The sequence below is a fragment of the Sander vitreus genome, chromosome 20 (genome assembly GCF_031162955.1).
Source record: "Sander vitreus isolate 19-12246 chromosome 20, sanVit1, whole genome shotgun sequence".
Lineage (NCBI taxonomy): Eukaryota > Metazoa > Chordata > Actinopteri > Perciformes > Percidae > Sander > Sander vitreus.
The window spans coordinates 1,891,947-1,913,610 of record NC_135874.1 but is presented as its reverse complement, the minus strand read 5'-3'; the positions used below and the strand labels follow the sequence as shown (position 1 = coordinate 1,913,610).

The following is a 21,664-nucleotide window of genomic DNA, read 5'->3' as shown; positions in this document are numbered from 1 at the left end:
ATCTAACCAGCTGTTAATTTAACCAAGAGCTAATGACCCCCAATACTGGCAACAGAAGATGTGTTGGGGGTCACTAGCCTGACACCTCCAGTTAACATCAGCCTGTTTTCTGCCACCCGTCCATTCCCTCACACTGCAGATAATAAAGCAGGAATGACATGAATCTAGTCATTTAAAACTATTCGAGGCTTCCATGATGGCTACCGTACATGTATCTTCTTCCTTATTAAATATAATTGTGTGCGTGTGTGAGAGATATGTGCTGCTGCGCTGCAGGGTTTGGGGCCGGGTTTTGGGTGGACCGCGTCTAAATCTCACCAGACCTGAAAAACTAGACTTCTGACAAAGCCGACTGATCTGCCTTCTGTGAAGAAAAAGTCTCCCTGGGGTGTTCACTCAAGAGACGCCGCCACACTGTGCATGTCTGTGCATGAAGTGTGTGTGTGCAAGAGCTGAAACAAACACACACACACACACATTTATATTTGTACGCACTCTGGAGTATAAAACTACTCCTTTGCATGCAGATTTAGAAAACTGATATCATAAAAAGTACAGTATTCCATTTTTTATTACTTGAGCTTTTTGCGGCGAAGCTGCTGTGTCCTTAATGAAATTCAGAGCGGGCTTCAGAGCAACGCTCGCTGGTTAAGACTGCTGTGTGTGGTGCTGGGGCTGAGGGATTACATGTCACTGTGCTGAGTGGACTTTTATGTGAACTAAACTCTGTTTTATTTCCTTAAAGCCTTCTTGTCGTTCCAGCTTTACCCAAAGTGCATTCTGCCATCCCTGATTCATGCAGAGGAATGGAACAAAAAAACCTTCCCTCGTTCACCGACATGTTAACTAAGGAATAATCAGAATATTCTAGCGGCATACCCGAGCGATGCATAGACACAAGGCGGATTCTGACAAAACAACTATTTAAGGGTTCACCCGACATCAAACTGAGGCCAAGGGCGTTTCTGTAATCAAAAATAGAAATTATTATAAGAAGCAGATAGATAATAAATATAAAAACATATGAGAAAATTCCCCTTATGTGTTAAAAGGATGCTTCCTCATCACATTTGGGAATCTGTGTTCTTAGAGGGCGAGGTGAGAGCAGAATCACTTCTATTTCATCTCACAGGCAAAGAAGAAAAAAAAGAAACCTCCATCCCTTTCGATTTCTCTATTTTTAAATAATCCATGCACAATCCCTTTGCCAGTAAACCCTTTTGTTATCAATGTTTATAGTGCTACCAGTATGCAAACCCTGAATGTCCACATAGTAAATTATCAATGAAAAATATTCATATGTACAGTGTAGCTCAATAAAATGTCAGTTCTCTTTCAATTCAATTTGCATGCAGTCAACTGCATAATATACAGGCAATAAGTACGTTCACTAGTTGTTTCTTTGGCAGGCCAGAATCCAGCTGGACATGCATAGAGAGGTATGTACAATCACAAAAACTGGGTCCAGGTCCCTGTGGAGTGTGGACTCTTACGTGACCTGGAAATAGAAGTCAGTGTGCAAATGTTAAAGAAGCCAGGATTAAGACCAGTGGCGTAACTGGATCCAACAGAGCATAACCTTAAACTGATAATCGTGATCATAGTAGAACAATGTGCCATGTGATTGCTCTATGTTCCAGTACACTCCCTACCTCCCTGGTCAAGCTCTCTTCAGAGCCCTTCGTCCTTCTCTGAGTCTGGAGAAACAGGTCTAGAAACGGTGAAAATGTCCTGACGTTGTATTTTGGTTTTGGGTGTGGTGGAGGCAGACAACAACCCCGTGGGCGGCCGCTTCTTGTCTGAGAGCAGTTTGATAATTTCCGCTACCTGACTCTCCAGGGAGCCCAGGCGGCCTCCCAGGGTCTGTATGTCCCTCCGGAGCTCCAGCCGGGTCTCGTGCAGCGCGGCGTGCAGGGCCTGCTCTGGGATGGGGCAGAAAGGCTGGGGGGACCCCGCTCCTCCAGGGAGATGGCTGTGGAGGAGGGGGGTGACTGCAGCGGGGGTCCGTGCCTCCCCCGCCCGGTCTATCCGCAGCTCGCTCTTGGTGATGCCGCTGTCGCAGGAGTCCGTCTTGCGGAGGGGATTGTTGCTGGATACCCCACCCTCCTCTCTATCACCAGCCCCTCCTGCGTCCTGACCTTTACCCTCCTGTGAGAGCATCTCCACAGAAACAGCCTTGACGTTGTTGTTCAATCCGTCCTTCCTGGCCTCCACTGGAGCCGTGTTGTTTCTCAGGCGCATCCAGCCGCTGGCCTTGACGGCCGGCTTGGCCGGCACAGGGCTGGTGCTGACTTTGAGTCTGACAGTCTGCTGAGCTCCGCTTCCAGCCGAACTGGGCTGCAGCTCCATGATATCGCAGTTGTTCTGCTTGGTGGGAGGCTCGCCAGGATTGCTGTATGGCAGCGAGCTCTGCATGGGCGTGACCTGGGACACGGTCAGCACGCTGCTGCTGGGTGGAGCCCCGTTCTGCATGGAGGAGGGCGGCCGCTGCAAGCTGAGCGGCAGCGAGTGCTGCAGGCTGGAGTGGCCCAGCTGCAGACTGTGGGGGTGCAGGTGCTGCTCCACCTGCAGCTGGTTCTTCTCCAGGTCCAGATGTGGGGCGGCTGCCGCTCCCTGGTTGCGGAGCTCCTTCTGCTGCTTGAACTTCTGGAAGAGCTTGCGGACGGGATGGTCCTGCGGGATGGTGAGCTGCACCTCGTTCTTCGCTCGCTGCCGCTCCTCTTCCTCCTTCTTCACCTCACTGATCTTGCGGAAAATTATCTGCATGGGAAACACACAGAAACAAACAACGTGCCGCTTATCAGAATGCTATGAATAATAATTCTCCGTCTGGCGTTCTCCGCTGAGCGTTGCCCATTAATCATTGGAGATAAAGGTTTTTTTCTACAAGAATGAGGGAAAAAAAGAGGAAGCGTTAGTATTATTATGGAAATCTGTCAGTCCGTCTCACTTGGGCCCATTCACATGTCAAACGGTTCTCTGCAGTGCACTCAGGTACTGCAAAGTGTAGCTGGCTTCTGGAGATCTGTGTTAAATTATCCGTCATTGCTCCTACACCTCGGCTGTATTCTTCAGCCTAGGTCTGGCGCCACTCTCTCCTGGCTCCCCTTACACACTAATTACATTGGGAATGACAGAAATCCCTGCCAGGCAGGCAGCCAGCCATCCAACTGGCGATTTCAGTGTTATTCTTAGTTTAAATGATAATGCTCCCAAAAGCTGGCAAGCTGAGTCGATCTTTGAGTTAAAGATGGAAGGGAGGGGAGTCGCCCACCTTGCTGTCAATCCATAATCTACCCAACCAACCGTTTTTTACCTCCTAAACCCTCTACTTTCATCCCTGTATACTTCCTGCTCATCCAGCCTCTGCTGCTGAGAACATGCAGCTGAAGCAGTAAAGCAAAGTCTGCTCTCAGCTACAGGAGCCTGTCATTTCAAATCTCCACGGCTGTCTGGAGGCATAACCTGGAAGATTAACACCATTAATTTAATTAACTATGACAAGTACAGTGTGGTTTGATTAAAAGTGATTAAAAAGTTAGCACCGGTGGGTTTTGTGTTGTTACTTGACTCTTTCTAAAAGGAACAATGAGTCCGCTGTCTGTGTGTGTAAAAAAAGCGAGCTGATGACGCTGATGTGACTGGATCAAATACAATGAACCTAACAATCACTTCGTATTAACTTCAGCAACTGCAGTCCCTTCCTGTTATCATGTCAAGAACCAAGCGCATCAAACAGTAACGTGAAGAGGACTTCAGCATGGGAATCTAAAAACACCCATGAGTATCATATAACACTATGTGGACGGGATGTTTATGTATGATTGTTTTTTTTATTCTTCCATGGAAGCATGGCTAAGCTTTCCTACATTTGTATTTATTTATCTTTAAGGATTTATTAAAGACCATTGCCCACCAATGACTGATGCAAGTAAATGGAATCATCCCATATGTCGACTTTGACAGATCTATCTCCCTTGTTTACATTAAGTTTGGTTTTTTTTAAGCAATTGAAAATTATCAATTTGTAAAGCTACATTTTCTGAATGAAATGGAAGTGATTTCAGTTAAATCAATCCAAACAGTTTCAATTTCTTGAAATGTTGATTCTTGGGAGATTTTCAACTAACTGTTATTGTATGGCAGTAATAGATGAAGCTGAAGATTTTAAAGGAAATGGACGTGGACATGAAGTGGAAGCACTGAAAGGAGTTGAAGTGGCAGTTGAAACAGAAACGACTAGAAGAGCACTCGGAGAGCGGAGACCTCTGCCAAGCCACGCCCTATCTCACAATGTTAATGCCGTGTGAATTTTCCCAGTCGAGACCCATTTTTCCGATTATTCCGACACCACTTGAATGCAGCACAAACTCGCAATGTTAATCAACGAAAAATATTATTATAAATATCATTAAATACTATTCAGACTTGAGTTTGTAGATATAAAATACAACCATATGCCTGATAACAATGTCGACACTGGATAAATACAAAAACACAAATTCTTACATCCAATACCAACGTTTTTAATTTTTAATATCGGCACATGGCAACAACAGTATGCAGTGTGTTGATCCAGGAGCTTGAACCAAGGAGCTCTGTTTAAGATCTCCTCACACAATCAGTTCAAAGAAATTCTGCTGCTTTCCTTAAATGAAAATAAACTTGTTGGGATACATTAGCCCCACTGTATTTTACCCAGATCCATCACTTACACAGATCTATCTCCCTTGTTTACATTAAGTTTGGTTATTTTAAATCTCAATTTGTAAAGCTGCATTTACTTTGGCTGCCAGTCAGAGGTTTTAAAACACAAGGAAATCAGTTGGCATTGCAGTAATGGTTGGCAGTGCAACACGTCTTAAAGCATGTGGCACCGGATAGAGCGGCCTGACACATTTCTCCCATTTAGCCTAATTTCTTCTGACCCAATTATTCCGTCCTTCTGTCTCCTCAACAGCCACCGCTAACATATGGAGCCTCATTCACAGTCTGAAGTAGCCGTCCGCAGTGACACATGCACAGAAAAACACAGAGTCATGAGTGATGCTGCTGAATGGGTCTCTCTCTCTCCTCAGTTTCTGAGAAGTGAGAAGTCGTAAGAGGAGGCGAGATAGAAAAATGGCTCTGGAGACACTCGGGTGAACAGCTGTCATATTAACACAGTGAGCGTCTGTATGAATACTACAGACATTACATAAAGAGAGAGATCTGCTGCGCAGCATCACAAACCCTTAAGATGCCTTAAGACGTATAAATGAAAGTTTGAGGTGACATTATCGCAGCAGTGATGAAGAAATATTACTTTAGATCAGCAATTGTTGGATCTTCAATGATATAACACATTCATTTACCTAATTACCTCAATAGGTTATGAAATTATGATAGATTATACATTATTGAATACTTTCTTAAGTAAAAGTACAGGCTTCATGTTGATCAAAATGTTTATTCATCTCCAGCATTGAAACTAAACGAAAGGCTTGCGTACGCTGGTTTTGCAGGCCGTCACGCCAATGTTTGAGCAGACGTGAGAATGTGCGGGCCGTCCGCAAAGTCTTTTCTGGCTCTGTAACGTGGCGAATTCTAAGTGAAAAGTGGCAAAACTCATTACAAAATAAAGTTTCCACTTCAGTTATTGGCACACGTCTGAGACGTTGTCTATGAAAAAACATAATTATATCCGCTGATACTCCATAAAAGTTTAATCATTTATGTGGATAACGTTTCACATTTTCACACTACTAACTGTTTAATTCGCAGGCTACTTAACCTCTGCTAAACATGAGGATGAATGAAAAATCCACTTAGGAAATACTTTCAGTCATCCTCTGGATTTCCCACAGATGAAATATCTACTCTACCTCGCACCTTTCCATCTGCAGCGGGATTACCCGTTGTGATTGGACAAAGAATGACGTCGGCGGCGCATTTGTAGTCAATTCCATTTTAATTTATGATAGGAGGCAAGGCGGGGTCGGTGGCTCGTTCACGTGCGCTCAAGTTCACGTTGATTGTCATGTATGAAGGAAAGGTGCGCAGGACCTGGCGTCCGGTTTTATATTTATTACTTTTCAAGTTTTGGCCATACGCCATCTTGTGGTATGACGGCTGCCAATGAGCCTACTTCTCACGTGATTTCATATTATTATGAGTTTATGGCCTCAATCACTAGTTTCAAGTATTCTTCAACACAGCATGATGTTCATTTTGTAAATGATGGTCCCATTTATTTTAAAATTGACGATAAAGCAGGACATGCTTTAGGACCTGTCAATCAGGACAGAGGCGTAGCTATGCTAATCATGCTAACACTGTGTACATTAAAACAGACCTCAACTTGTTTTTGGGTGTTGTCCGTGTTCTGCCAACCAAGCTAGCTAGCTAGCGTTAGCTGGTAACTTAAGGGAAAGTTTACACATTCTCTGTTCTGCCGTACATGCAGATGTATGGCGCCAGGTCCGCATTTAGTGCCAGGAAATCTCCACTGGATGACTCGCCTCAGAAGGGTTGCAAATCAGCGACTTTCCCTCTTTTAAATAGTTGTTAAACAACGCTGGCTTGGCCTCCATAGCTCCATCCTCTCATCAGAAATCGTCCCATCCGGTTACAAGAAACCAAGATGGCGAGGCCTGTATCCCCAAACCCGAGGCTTCAAAACGCCAGTCCACAAACCATTGTGTGACGTCACTGATGCTACGTCCACTATTTTTACAGTCTATGCCTTAAAGTAACAGCTTTGAGCTTGTAATATTTCAATATGCTTTCTCTGAATAAAGCGTTTAGTTGAGGGATCTCTATGGGTATGCTTTATATTTTGCTTTACCATTTTGATTAATTATTTCCTCTCCATTTTGCCCTCAGTGCCCATGCACCTCATCTGAAAATTAATTTGGACAAATGGGACAAACAGATGGCGTCTTAATTAGTAGGAAAATACAGTTGTTTTGCACTAGCCTCATTTATTTGGCCCTGCCAAATGTTTTTCTGCCGTGAATTCTACTCAGGCATCAGCAATGACAGCACAGTAGAGTACAGTAGCTAGTGCCACACTGGAGCTGCACCAAAAACAATGTAACTAAATCTCGAATCGCAGATGAAAACATCAACATATTTGCATCGTAGTGGAAGCAGCAGGTCTGTAACAGATGCTCCCTGCCAGCTCGGACACACCTGTGTCCGCTAAGTGGTTCTGAAATACAGTCAGTGAACAGCGAAGCACATGTGCTACCTCAAAAAGTGTTTGTCTAAAAAGGTACCAGACAGGGTGTGAGTCAGTCAACCAGATTGTCCCAGAAGGCCACAGGTCTGAACCCCGCAACAGCAATGGTACAGTAAAGAGGAGGGAAGTTGTAACTCATGACTAGAGATGTTCATATTCTTGACGGGTATTGTATCATTTTGTATTAACTCGTTTAAGTTTAGTTCTGATCTATTTAGACGCTAAGTGTGCTTGATAAATATTCTGAATGGACAGTAGCTTAAGGGTGGTACATGAACAAATGATATAACTAAGAAAATGATGGAATAGTAACTTGATCAATGAATTGATCGTCAAATGTTTTTTGGTATTTTGATGATATATACTGTTATAGGGTTGTGTACATATATACACTTTATATATATATATATACTTTTGATAAGGGTATGGATATATTTAAGGGTAGGATCCGTAAAGCACAGTGCTACTTCCTACTATTTTTCGGGCAAGAGTATTTATTCAACAGTATTTATTTATTTAGCTTATTCTTGCTTTTTCTTAAAGTGAAATACTTTGTGTCTTGTATTTAGTATTCTAACGTATTGTATGTTTTGTATTACGTTTTTTGTAAATTTTTTTTGTATGTTGTTCGAAAGAAAACTTCATTCATTCACAAAACTGTAGTGTCAAATTTTAGATTGCCTTTCTCTTGTTTTACTAGCTAATGTTGAGCATGTTACTGTTAAATAGTGAATCTCTAGCTGTGATCATCACCTTTAAAGTTTGCTGAGTTGGACTCTGTGGAGGTTATCTAAGAGCTTATGTGCATTACGAGTGTGTGGTGCTTTCATAGTTCACCCCACACTCCCCTGAGAGCACTGCAGTGTTCTCCTGAGAGTCCATATGCAGATTTGAGGGTGCATATGCTAATGAAGAGAAATTAGCAAGCAGAGCCTGGAGGGGATTGGCTGCCCCCTAACAGGAAGACTACCAGAGATGAGAAAAAAAGCCCAAATAAACCATCATAGAGACATGAGAGTCAGTCAGTTAGTCAAATGTGAGATCAAAACATGGACATTTAGGACGACAATGAAATAGATATTAACCTAAAAGCCTCCATACGCTATACACATTTTCTCTGCAGATAAAGCACATGTTGGAGAAGGAATAGTTTCCTTTAAGACTCATCTCATCACTTCCTTTTATATAATTGTATAGTATACAATTAAAATGAAAATATCTTAACCTTGCTTTACTTCCTCTACTCCCAGTATTCTATGATTCTCATTCCTCTTTGGTAATACATACATATTTTTTTGTTCTTGTTTGACATTTTAGCTTAGATGATTTTGTTACATTTTCTCGTTTGATATTCATTCATTTCCATCAGTTTTGTATGTCTTTTGAAAACTGCATTACGAATTAGCATATTCTTTTGAATCCCATTATTTCAAACATTATGTGAAGGACCTCTGCTGCACAGAGTGCTGCGTCGGCTGTAAGACTAAACACATAAACACATTTTTTTAACATTTAAATGATGTGTTTTCTGATCTGAGATTGTAGCGTGGCGAACCCCTGTGTCCTGCTGACCTTAAGTCTGGTAGCAAAGCAACATGGTCTCTTTATGTTGCATTCACAGATTCTCTCAAAGGATCTTCTGAACCATAGAAATGTAAAGGAGTTGGTGATACAGGTTTATTAATTGGATTACCAGTTATTAGGTCTATAACTGGATTTAAACATAATTTACGTGTACGTGTGTGTTCTATTCATGCTTTGTTTTAATGTGTATGCTGTTCGGCACTTCGGGTTTACATGTAATGAATTGACATTGACAACAGGAACAAGAACACAGAACTCAGCGGCTAGTTTTTACTACTCAAGCCTGATTTATGGTTCTGTGGAGGCTCCACACAGATCTTTCTCCGTAGCCTACGTAAGTGGCCTGGTGTTATACTTGTGCGCTGGTGTGTGCGTTGAGCCGGGATGTGTGTGTGTGTGTGTGTGTGTGTGTGTGTGTGTGTGTGTGTGTGTGCGTGTGTGGGGAGTGTGTGGTAGAGCGAGGGATAAGTGAAAGAGCGATGGTGATTATCTTCAGAGTGAGTAGTGACTCTAGAGTCATAGTGATATGCAATTAGAAAAAGGAGTTGGTTCCCTCTTGGCGAGCCAGCTGGTGAATGTGTTCAGAGGCAGTTTGATTGGAAAAATTAAAGAGGAATTGGTTTCTTGCTGTACAAATCAAACCTACAGGTGCATATGAGGCTCCTGGCTTCCCAGTCATGCAGACACGTTTGTGTTTGAGAACTGTGCTTCTAGCTTTAGCACTTGTGATATACTGTATGTGACTGCAGAGGTGACGACTGTGACTGATTATTATGGCACAGGTCCAGTGTGTCCTCTTTACACCAGGAGCCAACTCGACACATACATCTAATAAAACATTTATAGAGAAAGAACGGGAGTCAGAATCAACTCATGTTTAGTAATAAAGTAACTCTGCTATTGTGGCTCTGGAAATGCTGGGTCAGTGTCTTTCATTAACGCAAGATTTATACACACAATTTATAGAAAGAGGAAACAGAGACATTAGACAAAGAGATGAGCCATGTACAGGTGTGATTATGAAATACTAATAGATGCATGGAATTTAAGGCTTATGAAATAAAAACAAAACTCTGGAAAGGTATCACAGTGACAATCGTTTGATCCTGTCTTGACACAGCAGAGAGGACAGACAGGTCGGACCTCCGTGTTTAACTATGAGGGTAGCGTTAATTTCGTCAGACGAGACTAAATATGTTCGTCAACGACCTTTTTTTCCATGACTAAGACGAGACGATGATGAGACTGCACCAATCTCCAAAAACGCTGACTAAGACGAAAAAAGACGAGACTAAAATGTTTCGCATAAAATAAAAACTAAGATAAAATCTCTCTTCATTGTCGTCTACCATCGTCTCCACTTTTTCATCATGAGATAGAATATTCAGCTGTAGAATATTCAGCAATGTTTGTGCTGTTGCTGCCAGCCTGTGGCTGCAACACAAAACTACATGGAGCAAGAACACAACACCCATAGACAGCAGCAAACACCAGAGATTTCTGCCAGAGCGACGAGCACCAACGTCATGCTAGGTAGAAGGAAGAGGCTCGATATTTGGTCGCATTTTACGTACAATGATATTGACAAAAAGTCAGAATGTGTCATTAACTGACGGGAAGCACTGTGGACAAAAAATATCGGGGAAAAACACTACCAACCCTAAGCGACATCTAAAAGCTAACCAAGGCACGAGGCAACCAAAACCTTAACTTGCCGTCGGAGTCTGTTGGGCCCCAGCTTTTGAATTGTGTTGGTTCAAAATAAAATACTCTTCAGAACAAGTTCATCATTTGTGATTGTGTCTCTTAAATGTCCACCAACCCTTCAAAAATCAAGGTATTTGGTTTCTTCTTCATATCGCCCAGCCCTATGTGAAATCATGCATGCTCTTCTGTTTCACAGTGAGCGATGTTCTGCCTTTCACATTAACAAGACAATGTATTAAATGCACTTCCTTTAAATAGAGAATAAAGATGAGAGTAGGTATTATTCTAAGAGGAGCAGAATGTAGACTTTTGTGTCTTCTGCTCTCTCAGCCGCAGAGCGCTGTAGGTGCAGCGGCGCTCTAAACATCGCAGCATCGAAAATCTATTTTGGCTCAGACTTCAAAGCTCTCGTCAGTTCAAATATAAACTGCATCCCAGCGTCGATGAAGCCCTTCCCAGATTGGGAGCGCCAGCTACAGACAGAGCTAATGCAACACTATGTCTACGAGTTGCCTGAATGTACGTCGGATCTGTTTAAATATTCAAGAGCAGAGCGGAGCAGAGCAGAAGGAGAGTGTCAGGGTTTATTTAGGGTTTCACAGAGAGACGCTGGTTGGGCTGAGTAATGCCTTCATTTCATACCAGACCATGATATTGTGACTGGAGGGGACCAACGAAATAGAAAACATTACACACAGTAAATCTGGGCAGAGAGATGGTGAGGAGAAAAAGTGCCAGAGAGGAGATATTATGTAATATTACATGCAAGTACAGACAGACAGCATATGATATATAGAATTGAATGGGGAGAGATAGAGAGAGAAAGAGAGGGGGGGGATAATATCAACAAAAAGGAGATGAAAATGGGAGCGTGACACAAGTAGAGGGGAGGGGAGTAAAGAGGGAGAGAGGAGCAGAGGAATGAGAAAAAGGGAGAGAAAAAGACTGGGCTGAAGATGGAACACCAGGAAGGGAAAAAAACAAAAACATAACAGAAACAGAAAATGCAGCATGACCATAAAACTATGTGTATTATGCCGAATCTGGCCAGATCAAGAGATAGACATGTATAAACTCTAGGTTAAGCTGAAATAGGTAACGAGGCAGAAAAAGGAAGAAAAAAACACTGTTCGTGTTCAGTGTGTAAGAAAAAGTCAATGTTGACTTACAGTGTATTCAGAATAATAGCAGTGTGTTTAAAAAAGTGAATAATGCTCAAAATCCTTAGAATAGCTTATAATTCCATAATGTCAATGCATTGGGAACACTGCACATTCAATTCCAAATCAAAACATGACCAAAATTGATCACGTTTGTGTTCTACCTTTACAGAAAGTGAAGAAAAAGGATTATTAGGCTGTTCAAAAAAATTGAAAAAACTCAAACATTTACTGTATTAACTGAAAAATGTCTGAAGGGTTTGCTTTACTTTGAATCTCTGCACTAATATTTAGTTGCATAACTATTATTTCTGAGAACTGCTCCACATCTGTGTTGCATGGAGTCACCTGTGAACAGGTATTCCAGCCCAGGACCATTGAACTACATTCCACAATTCCTCTGCAGTACTGGGTTTTGCCATTTTTGATGTCACCCCACAAGTTTTCTATGGGTTGAGGTCTGGGGATTGGGCTGGCCACTCCATAACATCAATCTTGTTCATCTGGAACCAAGACTTTGCTCTCTTACTGGTGTGATTTGGGTCATCGTCTTGTTAAAAGACCCATTTCAAAGGCATTTCCTCTTCAGCATAAGGCAACATGACCTCTTCAAGTATTTTGATGTATTGAAACTGATCCATGATCCCTGGTATGTGATAAATAGGCCCAACACCACAGTATGAGAAACATCCCATAACATGATGTTTGCACCACCATGCTTCACTGTCTTCACAGTGTACTGTGGCTTGAATTCAGTGCATGGGGGTCATCGGACAAACTGTCGGCAGCCCCTAGACCCAAAAAGAACAGTTTTGCTCTCATCAGTCCACTGAATGTTGCACCATTTCTCCTTTGGCCAGTCCATGTGAACTTTGGCAAATTTCAACCTATTCAGTCTTTCTTTCAGCAACGGGACTTTGCGGGGGCTTCTAGCTGATAGCTTAGCTTCACATAGCCTCCTTCTGATCCTAACAGTACTCACAGGTAACTTTAAGTCTTCTTTGATTTTCCTGGAGCTGATCATTGGTTGAGCCTTTGCCATTTTGTCTATTCTTCGATCCATTCGAATGGTAGTTGACCGTTTTTTTCCCACGTCGTTCAGGCTTTGGATGCCATTTCAAGGCATTTGAAACCATTTTGGCTGAGCAGCCTATCATTTTCTGCACTTCTTTATATGTTTTCCCCTCTCCAATCAACTTTTTAATCAAAGTCTGCTGTTCCTCAGAGCAATGTCTGGAACGACCCATTTTGCTGAGTATTTCAGTGTGAAATGCACTATAACCAGCATGCACAACATTTGCTTCCTTCCTTCCTTAAATATGGGCAATAACTGACACCTGTTTCTTCACAGAATCAATCACCTCACTAATTGAACACAACACTACTATTATTTTGAATATGCCCCTCTCAATTACAGACTCAGTTACACAGAATGAGCAGCATGCATGTCATGACTGGTGGGTCTGTTGGTTTTCTATGACTCTACACTTACTAGTAAATTATTTGCCATTTAGAAATATCACTTCTACCAAAAGAGGTTAGTGATGTTGGACTGCTATTATTTTTTAACACAACTGTACTTACGTTTGTTACGTAAATTAACTGCGTGACTTTGTGATGAAAACGCCCCTAAGTGCTGTGTGACCTGAAATCAGCTGTTGTCATCATATTGTATGCGTATAAGAGTGTGCTCCTACAGAGCATACTTTTTTTTTCATAATACTATGATGGTCATGACAATATTTTGCCGAAGCATTTTGTAAAGCCTGATGGGCTACAGATTGTCGTTTTGAAGCATATAGGGAGGACACAAGTCTGTAGCTTCTGATTATACCCATCTCTTCTGTCCATGAAGGCTGTGTTATCCAACAATACTGAAAATAAAAGATATAGAGCAGAGTTTCCCAAACTTTCAGTAATAATGTCGTGTTAGAGCGCTACAGGCCGGGACAAACTGACACAGTGATTTTACACAAAGAAAGAAATAACTTGATGTATAACTGTACATCAAGTTCAAGGCATGAATCATTATGAATTGAAATGAAACTCAATATTAAATGTGGCCTGCGAGGAATCTGCTGCAAAGCATTGTGGGTCATGACAACCTTCAGCCTCTTTACTCTGAGAACTTTTTATTTTGATATTTCCTCAGCTGATGTCACTCTCCTCCATCTCCCTCTCTGTGCCGTCTCTTTTTTAATGGCTTGTTGGTTTATGCACAGCTGCCAGCGGCCGCTCGGCACGCTCCCTCACTCATTCATCACTGTAACCGTCCGGCAGGAAGCGGCTGTGTGTGAATGTGGAGAGAGAGCGCCATGGCGGCGTGCAGAAATGACAGAGGAGCCCATTAGAGAGGAGCGTGACTTGTTTGTGTAACGGGTCACATTCAGATAAAGCAGCCAACAGACCAACAGAGAGAAACCTGAGACACATTTACCTCCGCTGGGGCTTCAGGCAGGGAGACAGCATTCTCAACTCTTATTTAGACATGAAGGATATATCTGCGTTCAAATATCATCACATCTCAGTCCACACAGAATTCCTGGAAGGGAGGAAAATGTGCTCTGGTTTACTGGCATTTCTTTAAACCAATCACAAATCATCATGGGCGGTGTTAAGCTCCGGACGGAGCCACGGTGCCTCTGCTAAATAGTCTCTGGAAGGAACTTGTTTTGGTGGAACATGTGTGCGTGTGTACATGTGTAGCGCCCCCAGTTTGGAGAAAACAGGCAGGAGTACCAACACGGCTAGCTAAGCATCATCCTGCTGTGGACGGGGGTAGCATTTCCTACTGCAGCCGCTTCACATTAAAAGCATTAACGGTGTGGCTTGTATTGTGAAGCAGTCAGGGAAAGACAACGTATTTGTCTCCAAGCAGACAGACACAGTTAGAGACTAGCTGGGGGACATGGTGGAGCATTTAGCAGCTACAAAGACAGATAGTTCCTTCAGCAAGAGACCAAAAACAGAGCTAAAAGAGAAAGATATTGGACTTGTGTTGCTCTCTGTCTTCTGGATGTGAAAATAGGGAAATGTTTGCTAACAAGTTCACCATATCAGCTTAAAAGGTGATGCTGTGGCAGTGTTGTGTTCACAACTTGTTTCTGCTGCCCCCCAAATGGCCAACAAGTCCGTTATTGCAGGTTTTAGTACAGAAAGGACAGAGCGAAGGGTGAACACTGGTGACTCTTGCCCTGTAAAACCTTTCCCGTGTTTAACAAATGCATGAGTTACCCAAACTAAATGTTGCTGCAGTGCATGATAGGTGTCAACATGCCTCACCATTCAGCTGTAATGAAGGCCAGGTGTGTGTTCGTCTTCTCCAATCCGAGAAGACGATTCTCATTTTGACTAAGATGAGAATCCAAAAGCTGTGTTCATTCACCTGACTCTGCAGGCTCTGAAGAGTTGATATAATTAGCAGCAGTGCGGCTGCATGAAGCCAAAGCCAGCTCAGCACACTGAAACACATCCAAACACTCCCATCTGCAGCTGCCATCCAGCAGCCTGTCAAACGGTGTTAATTATACAAAGTACTCAGCGTAATAAAACATTAGGCGGTTTTTTTGCTTTTATCCCACATTAGCTGCAGCTATGCAATAATAAAAATGAAGAAAATGCGTTGCAGCAGCAGGGAGAGGAGGTTTAACAGCTCTAATAACAGGCAGCAGGAGAAAGGATCCAAATGCAGACACAGATGGTTGAGTTATAGGTTTATGTAATTAATAAATCAATGAATAGGCTTACAGTTGTCAGAGAAGGTGGACAGATCGGAGGGGTAGGCGGGTGAAGAGGTGGGCACGCATTACAGTGATAAGAGCTCGGTTTTAAAGCTATAGTGCGTAGTTTCTGTCTCCCCCATGAGGAATTCTTAGTAATGACAACAACACTGTCGGCGCGTCCACATGATACAAGCCTTCCCGTGACCGCACACCCCCTCCATGCAGTTGCGAGTAGCCAAGGAGGACACGGAGGATTAAAAAAACATGATGGACTCTTCAGAAGAGGTCATTATCTTCACTCGAGTTTCTACGCGTTTGTAGCGACTCATTTGGCAATGGCTTGAATATAACAGACGTTTATTAATATCAAAAAGTTAGGCACTAAAGCTCTAAACTGGTAAGACAAAACTTGAGTATGTTGACAGTCTGGTCCAGCGGGAGACAAAATCAGGAGTCACACTTCCAAAAAAGAAATGCAGTATTTGTTTATTACGTAGAAGCAAAAGCAGAAGGAGCTTGAAGAAGTTGTAGAGCAGCAAAGTCTCTAAAGTGTAGTAGAAGGACAGGGCTGACAGTAATGTGTTGTTTGCTTTGCCTTTAGTATCCAGAAAGGTTAAAGAAAATGTTTGGTCGGAACAACCAACATATCTTTATTTTATCGATATCAAATTTTGGATGGAGTCTTCAAAAGCCTTCATTCACTTTATTAAAGACCACCTTCAATGGAAAGTTTTTAACATAGTTAAAAATGTCCATTTGGTGTTTTTTATATGCTACAAAATATCATGAGCGAAATGACTCCAAATCCCTGACTCAGCAGCCAGGAATTCAAATGCAAGAAGTGTAGTGAGTGCAGACTCTTTTTTACTGTTTTTGTGGGAAAACTGTGTAGAACATAATATTAATCATAGCAGAGTATTTTTTACATATAAAATGTGTCTGAAGGGGGCCTTTAAAGGTCCCATTTTGTGCTCATTTTCAGGTTCATAGTTGTGTTCTGGGTTTCTACTAGAACATGTTTACATGCTTTAATGTTTACAAAACCCATTATCTTTCTCATTGTGTCTGTCTGAATATACCTGTACTCACCCTTTGTCTTTAGAGCCTGTCTCTTTAAGACCCCTTCCCAAAAAAGGCCCAATATTTTCCAGGTCTTCTGCATCTGCGCTCTCGGAGTCTCTGCGCTGTCATTGCAGCCGGGGAATGACTGTAACGATACTGTAGCAGCACTTTCTACCTATATACAGTAGTACAATTGTGACATCACAACCATACAGAAGTCCTGACGGCTCATTTAAAGGAACAGTTTCTGAATACGTGCTGTGTGCATTTCTCTGTGGATTGAGCACTTTGATACTTTCACAGTATTTATACAGCACCTCCACCTGCTTTAAAATTGAAAAAGACATGGGCATCTCACTTATTTACAATATGGGACCTTTAAAGTTATTAATTCATTAATTTAATTAACCCTAAATTAATTAAGGGTCTCATTTTGAGATTTGAAAATTCGAGAGAGAGAGAGAGAGAGAGAGAGAGAGAGAGAGAGAGAGAGACAGACAGAGAGAGAGAGAGAGAGAGAGAGAGAGACAGAGAGAGAGAGAGAGAGAGAGAGAGAGAGAGAGAGAGAGAGAGAGAGAGAGAGAGAGAGAGAGAGAATCGGGGATGCTGTGTCCATGTAGGTGTCACCAAGTCGGGTAATAATTCAGAGATGGCGTTTGTGTGGGAAGTTTAATCCTGAATGCTGGATGAGATATTGTGTGTGTGTGTGTGTGTGTGTGTGTGTGTGTGTGTGTGTGTGTGTGTGTGTGTGTGTGTGAACATGTACACGATGTGTGTGTATGGGCGCACTCAATCCTGCACATGATTAAATTCTTTTTGCTGAGTTGTAGTTCTTTGTCTCACACACACACACACACACACACACACACACACACACACACACACACACACACACACACACAGTCAGAGTGATGGATAGCTCTCAACTGGCTACACAACAATAGCTGGACTGAGTAAAAGGATCTAAACTGGACTGCAGGCTCGCGTGTGCTGGATCTGACTATTGACTGCAATCCTGCGTCAATGAGAAAAGGAAAGAACAATAAGAGCGAGCGGGGGTGAGGGAGGAACGTTACAGCTCTGTTCTGGCAGACATCGAAGGGGCTCATATCATAACGCTGCTAAAAATAGAAACGTGAGAGAGAGAGTGCTGGGCAGGAAACAAGAGTGCAAGAAGATATACAATCTACGGACTTTAGAGAGGAAAAGAGACTTAGATCAGCTTATTCTGAGGTACCCCACTGTCTCTAATGAGTTACTGCCAACTCAGTGGTTATTAAAGCTAAACTCTTTCCATACATGACACTACAACCCAGTCTCACGGCAGTTTGTGTAAATGTCACGTTATTTGTAATCTATTGACGTTTTTCTCGTTTTTTACGTGGTGGCCAGCACGAAATACCCTACGGGGAAAGGACGCCTCACAAGCTGGGAGACGGCCGAAAAGGACACCTCACACGCCGGGAGAGTTTGTCTCTTCTCCCCTCCCGCAGGAAAACTAGTTTTTGTACTGTATATTAATAAAAATGCATGCCTGTCGGTTGTAAGTAGCGAAATTACGTTCTAGTGCATCATTACATTCAGGGCAATAATTAGTTGTTCTAGTGCAATAGGGGCAAAGTGACATTGTATTTATGTCACTTATTTTAGAACGTGTTGTTGGCTGTGGTTTGTTTTGCCCAGGTTGTTTTATTTCGTTTCGTTTCCCTGTCTTTTAACGCACTCTAACCGATTTCATGTTAAAGTCCCCGTTGATTGGATCCCTCAGGTCGCCGTAGGAGAACTTGGCGGGACGCAGTGCCCCGGGAAATAAGAAAGAGAGAGGGAGTAGAGGAGTGTTAATAAAGTGTTTGGCAGGCGTTTAACTGGATGCACCGTGTGCATTGCAGAGTTTCTTATGAAACCTAGCTGGGCGAGCCAGTCGGAGAGGGAACCAACTAACCAACTGAGAGGGAATATCTACAAAAACACACACACATGTAAAAGTGCAAATACACATAGGAACACGTAAACACTTGTGTGCCTTGTTAGTGATGCATTAACTGTATGATAGGATGGCAGCAACAGTAATATCAATATCAGGAATTTTATTATACATTCAGATAGAAATGTATGTGACATACGTTTTCTTGAAATCATCAATTTAGACAATGAGAAAAAGTCTATGAATGATATTAAACTATAGTCACCCACGTGCACAGTGCACACAGGCCTTTACTGCTGGAGCATTAGAAGGAAAGCTTAAAGGACAGCATGTGGACTCAGCTGCTTTCACTTCTTTTATGAGCGTGTTCGTTCTATTCTTTTTTGGCAACTAGTCCACAGAGAAAATCCTCCCTTCGTCTTTCTTTAATTCAGCTCTGACTTCTCCGGAGAGACAAACACAGGAGCAAAACATGGGTTACTTTTTCCTCTTAACTCCAGCGATTCATTATTTACCAGCAGCCGGGGAGGAGAAGAAGGAAATGAGACTGTGTGCATGGATGACTTGTTCTCCTCTCTGCTGCACCTCCTCCCTAATGCTCCTGCTCCCTCCCCCCCCCACACACACACACACACACACACACACACACACACACACACTACCTATGGGCACATCTTATACTCAGATACGCTTCAAAGCTCGCAATCATTTAGACACTCACACTGTAAATGTACTGAGGGCCAAATTTTGCAATTTGAATCTGATTCAGCAGCTCAGTCCAGTGATTCCTTTATGGGAATTGATTTATACAATAGCATTGTTTCCTGTATAAACGCTAAGATTACCACAGTGTAGTCAGAAAGTGAAATGTAACAATGACTAGTAAGTAAGAAAACGAAAGTTCCGACTTTCAGCTTTACTTTGAGGGTGTTTCCTTAAGATAAGATAATATTAGTCTTTATTGTCCCCCTGGGGAGAAACACCTGTGAGGAGAACACGAGTGAGGTAGGAGCACACAGCCTCTCCATATACACACACACACACACACACACACACACACACACACACACACACACACACACACATATCCATATACATGTACATGTACATGATGTTGTAAAGCAAGAGTCTGAAGTGCTGAATCGTGACTTTATGAATCTGCTGAACACAGTTAGCTCCCTAAACTCGGAGGTGTTTATCAGTGGCCCTGTACCGCCAGTCAGAAGAGGAGCTGAGAGATTCAGCAGACTGTTGGCACTGAACAGATGGCTTTCAGCTGCATGTACCGTCCACTCTCTGTGGTTCATTGACAATTTTAACATTTTCTGGGACCGCAGACATCTTTTTAAAGTAGATGGACTTTTTCTTAACAAGCCAGGAGTAAAGCTGTTCACCTCTGGCCTACTTTACTTTCTGCACCACACATCTACTCCCTCGGCCAAGGACACGAGACAAGATAAATCAACACAAACAAAACAAGAGGAAGACACAACAAAGTGCGGCAGTGATCCACCACAGCCCCCACCTGAGCAAAGATTTGACCATGGAGGACCACAGAATGGAGACGAGAAATCTCAACCCTCCTTTTCACCCATCCAACACTCCTCAAACCCCCTTACCAACACTGACGCCTTTGAGGATCCATCGCTCTCCCCATCCGCCTTCTCCCCTGTTTCCCCCTGCCACATGTTGGGGTTCACTGACTGGATGGAGCAGCTGGTAGATGCTGGAATCAAGTTTGCCCCACTACCTTCTCCCATCATTCGCCCCCAGCATCAAACTGACCCTGTGTTGACTGAACCGCTGAAAGTAAAACGCCAGGCACCTCTGCCCCCTCAAGGACGGCAGCGAACTCCTTCTCACCAGACTGATAAGTATGCTTGTGTACAAAATGCAACAAGCTTTAACTGATATGTGCTGGGCCCAGGCTGCATGCCTAGTGGCACTCATGACTCTTTCCAGGACAAGCCTGGGACCTGTGTATTCAATTCTTCGTCAATCAATGTTGTGATAGGTAATAGAAAACGAAGGGTGAATCCGCTAAGTAAGAAAAAGAAGCACTTGACAGCCAGCTTAGCAAATTTAGCATCCATTCCTCGTCAGCCACAGCCTGTCCCAAAAAACGAGACAGATAATTATTTTAACACACTAACACTAGCCTTACTAAACGTCAGGTCTCTGGCAGGTAAATCATTTTTAATCAATGATTTTATTATTAAGCACAAGCTTGACCTTATGTTTTTAACTGAAACCTGGTTAGACCATAATAACAGTGATGCTGTTCTTATAGAGTCAGCTCCCCCTAACTTCAGTTTTATGAGTGAGAATAGAGCGAATAAGAAAGGAGGTGGAGTCGCCATTTTGTTTAATGACTTGTTCCAATGTACTCAAATATCTTATGGAAACTTTGCTTCTTTTGAATATGTGGCTCTTCAGCTAAGGTCCCCCTCTCGACCTATATTTCTAATTATCTACAGGCCACCTAAATACTGTGCATCCTTCTTTGACGACTTTAGTGAACTGCTGTCTATAATCTGTATTAACTTTGACTGTGTAGTTATTGCTGGTGATTTCAACATTCATGTTGACAATCCCCAGGATAGAGGGACCAAAGAACTGTGTTGTATTTTTGAGAACTATGGACTGACTCAGCATGTGACGGAGCCCACTCACAACAAGGGGCACATTCTGGACTTGATTATCTCGAAGGGTTTGAACATTTCCAAGGTTGTGGTGACTGATGCTGCTCTCTCTGATCATCCCTGTGTTTTCTTTATTGGCACTATCTCTGTGCACAAAAGTGAAACATTCATTCAGCTTGAACCCGCCCTCTCAGGGGTCTCAGTCACTGAGCTTGTAGACAATTTCAATTGTAAAATTACAAATGTTATTGATGCCATTGCTCCCATTAAGGTAAAAAATGTCTCTGATAAGAAAAGATCTCCATGGAGAAATGCCATACTGGTAAGAACAGAAAAAAGAGAGTGTCGAAAAGCAGAACGCAGGTGGCGAAAAACTAATCTCCAGGTCCACTACAACACCTATAAAGAGAGACTTTGTATTTATAATTTGGAACTGAGGAATGCAAGGCAGTCCTTCTTCTCGGACATTATTGCCAAAAACAATAATAACTCACGTGCTTTGTTTGCTACTGTCGATAGGTTAACAAACCCTCCAGTACCAGTAGCATCTGAACTTTTATCTACCGAGGCCTGCAATGAGTTTGCCACCTTTTTCAAAGACAAAATTATGAAAATTAAACAAACAATCAGTGCTTCCATAT

General features: G+C 42.6%; 1 protein-coding gene across 4 annotated transcripts in view; it reads right to left on the bottom strand.

Moving 5' to 3' along the window:
- Positions 1-1,164: 1,164 nt before the first annotated feature.
- The window catches only part of kcnh5b (potassium voltage-gated channel, subfamily H (eag-related), member 5b), a 177,671-nt gene continuing 157,171 nt past the window's right edge, over positions 1,165-21,664 (bottom strand). The window contains exons 13-14 of one of the 4 annotated variants that reach the window (XM_078278190.1): positions 2,553-2,760; positions 1,165-2,474 (exon numbers count right to left, since the gene is read on the bottom strand). In XM_078278190.1, coding sequence (XP_078134316.1) covers positions 1,672-2,474; positions 2,553-2,760 — 1,011 coding nt within the window. In that variant the 3' untranslated portion in view covers positions 1,165-1,671. Of the gene's footprint in view, positions 2,761-21,664 lie in introns of all 4 variants that reach the window. The other 3 variants (XM_078278192.1, XM_078278191.1, XM_078278189.1) reach the window with 3 other exon arrangements.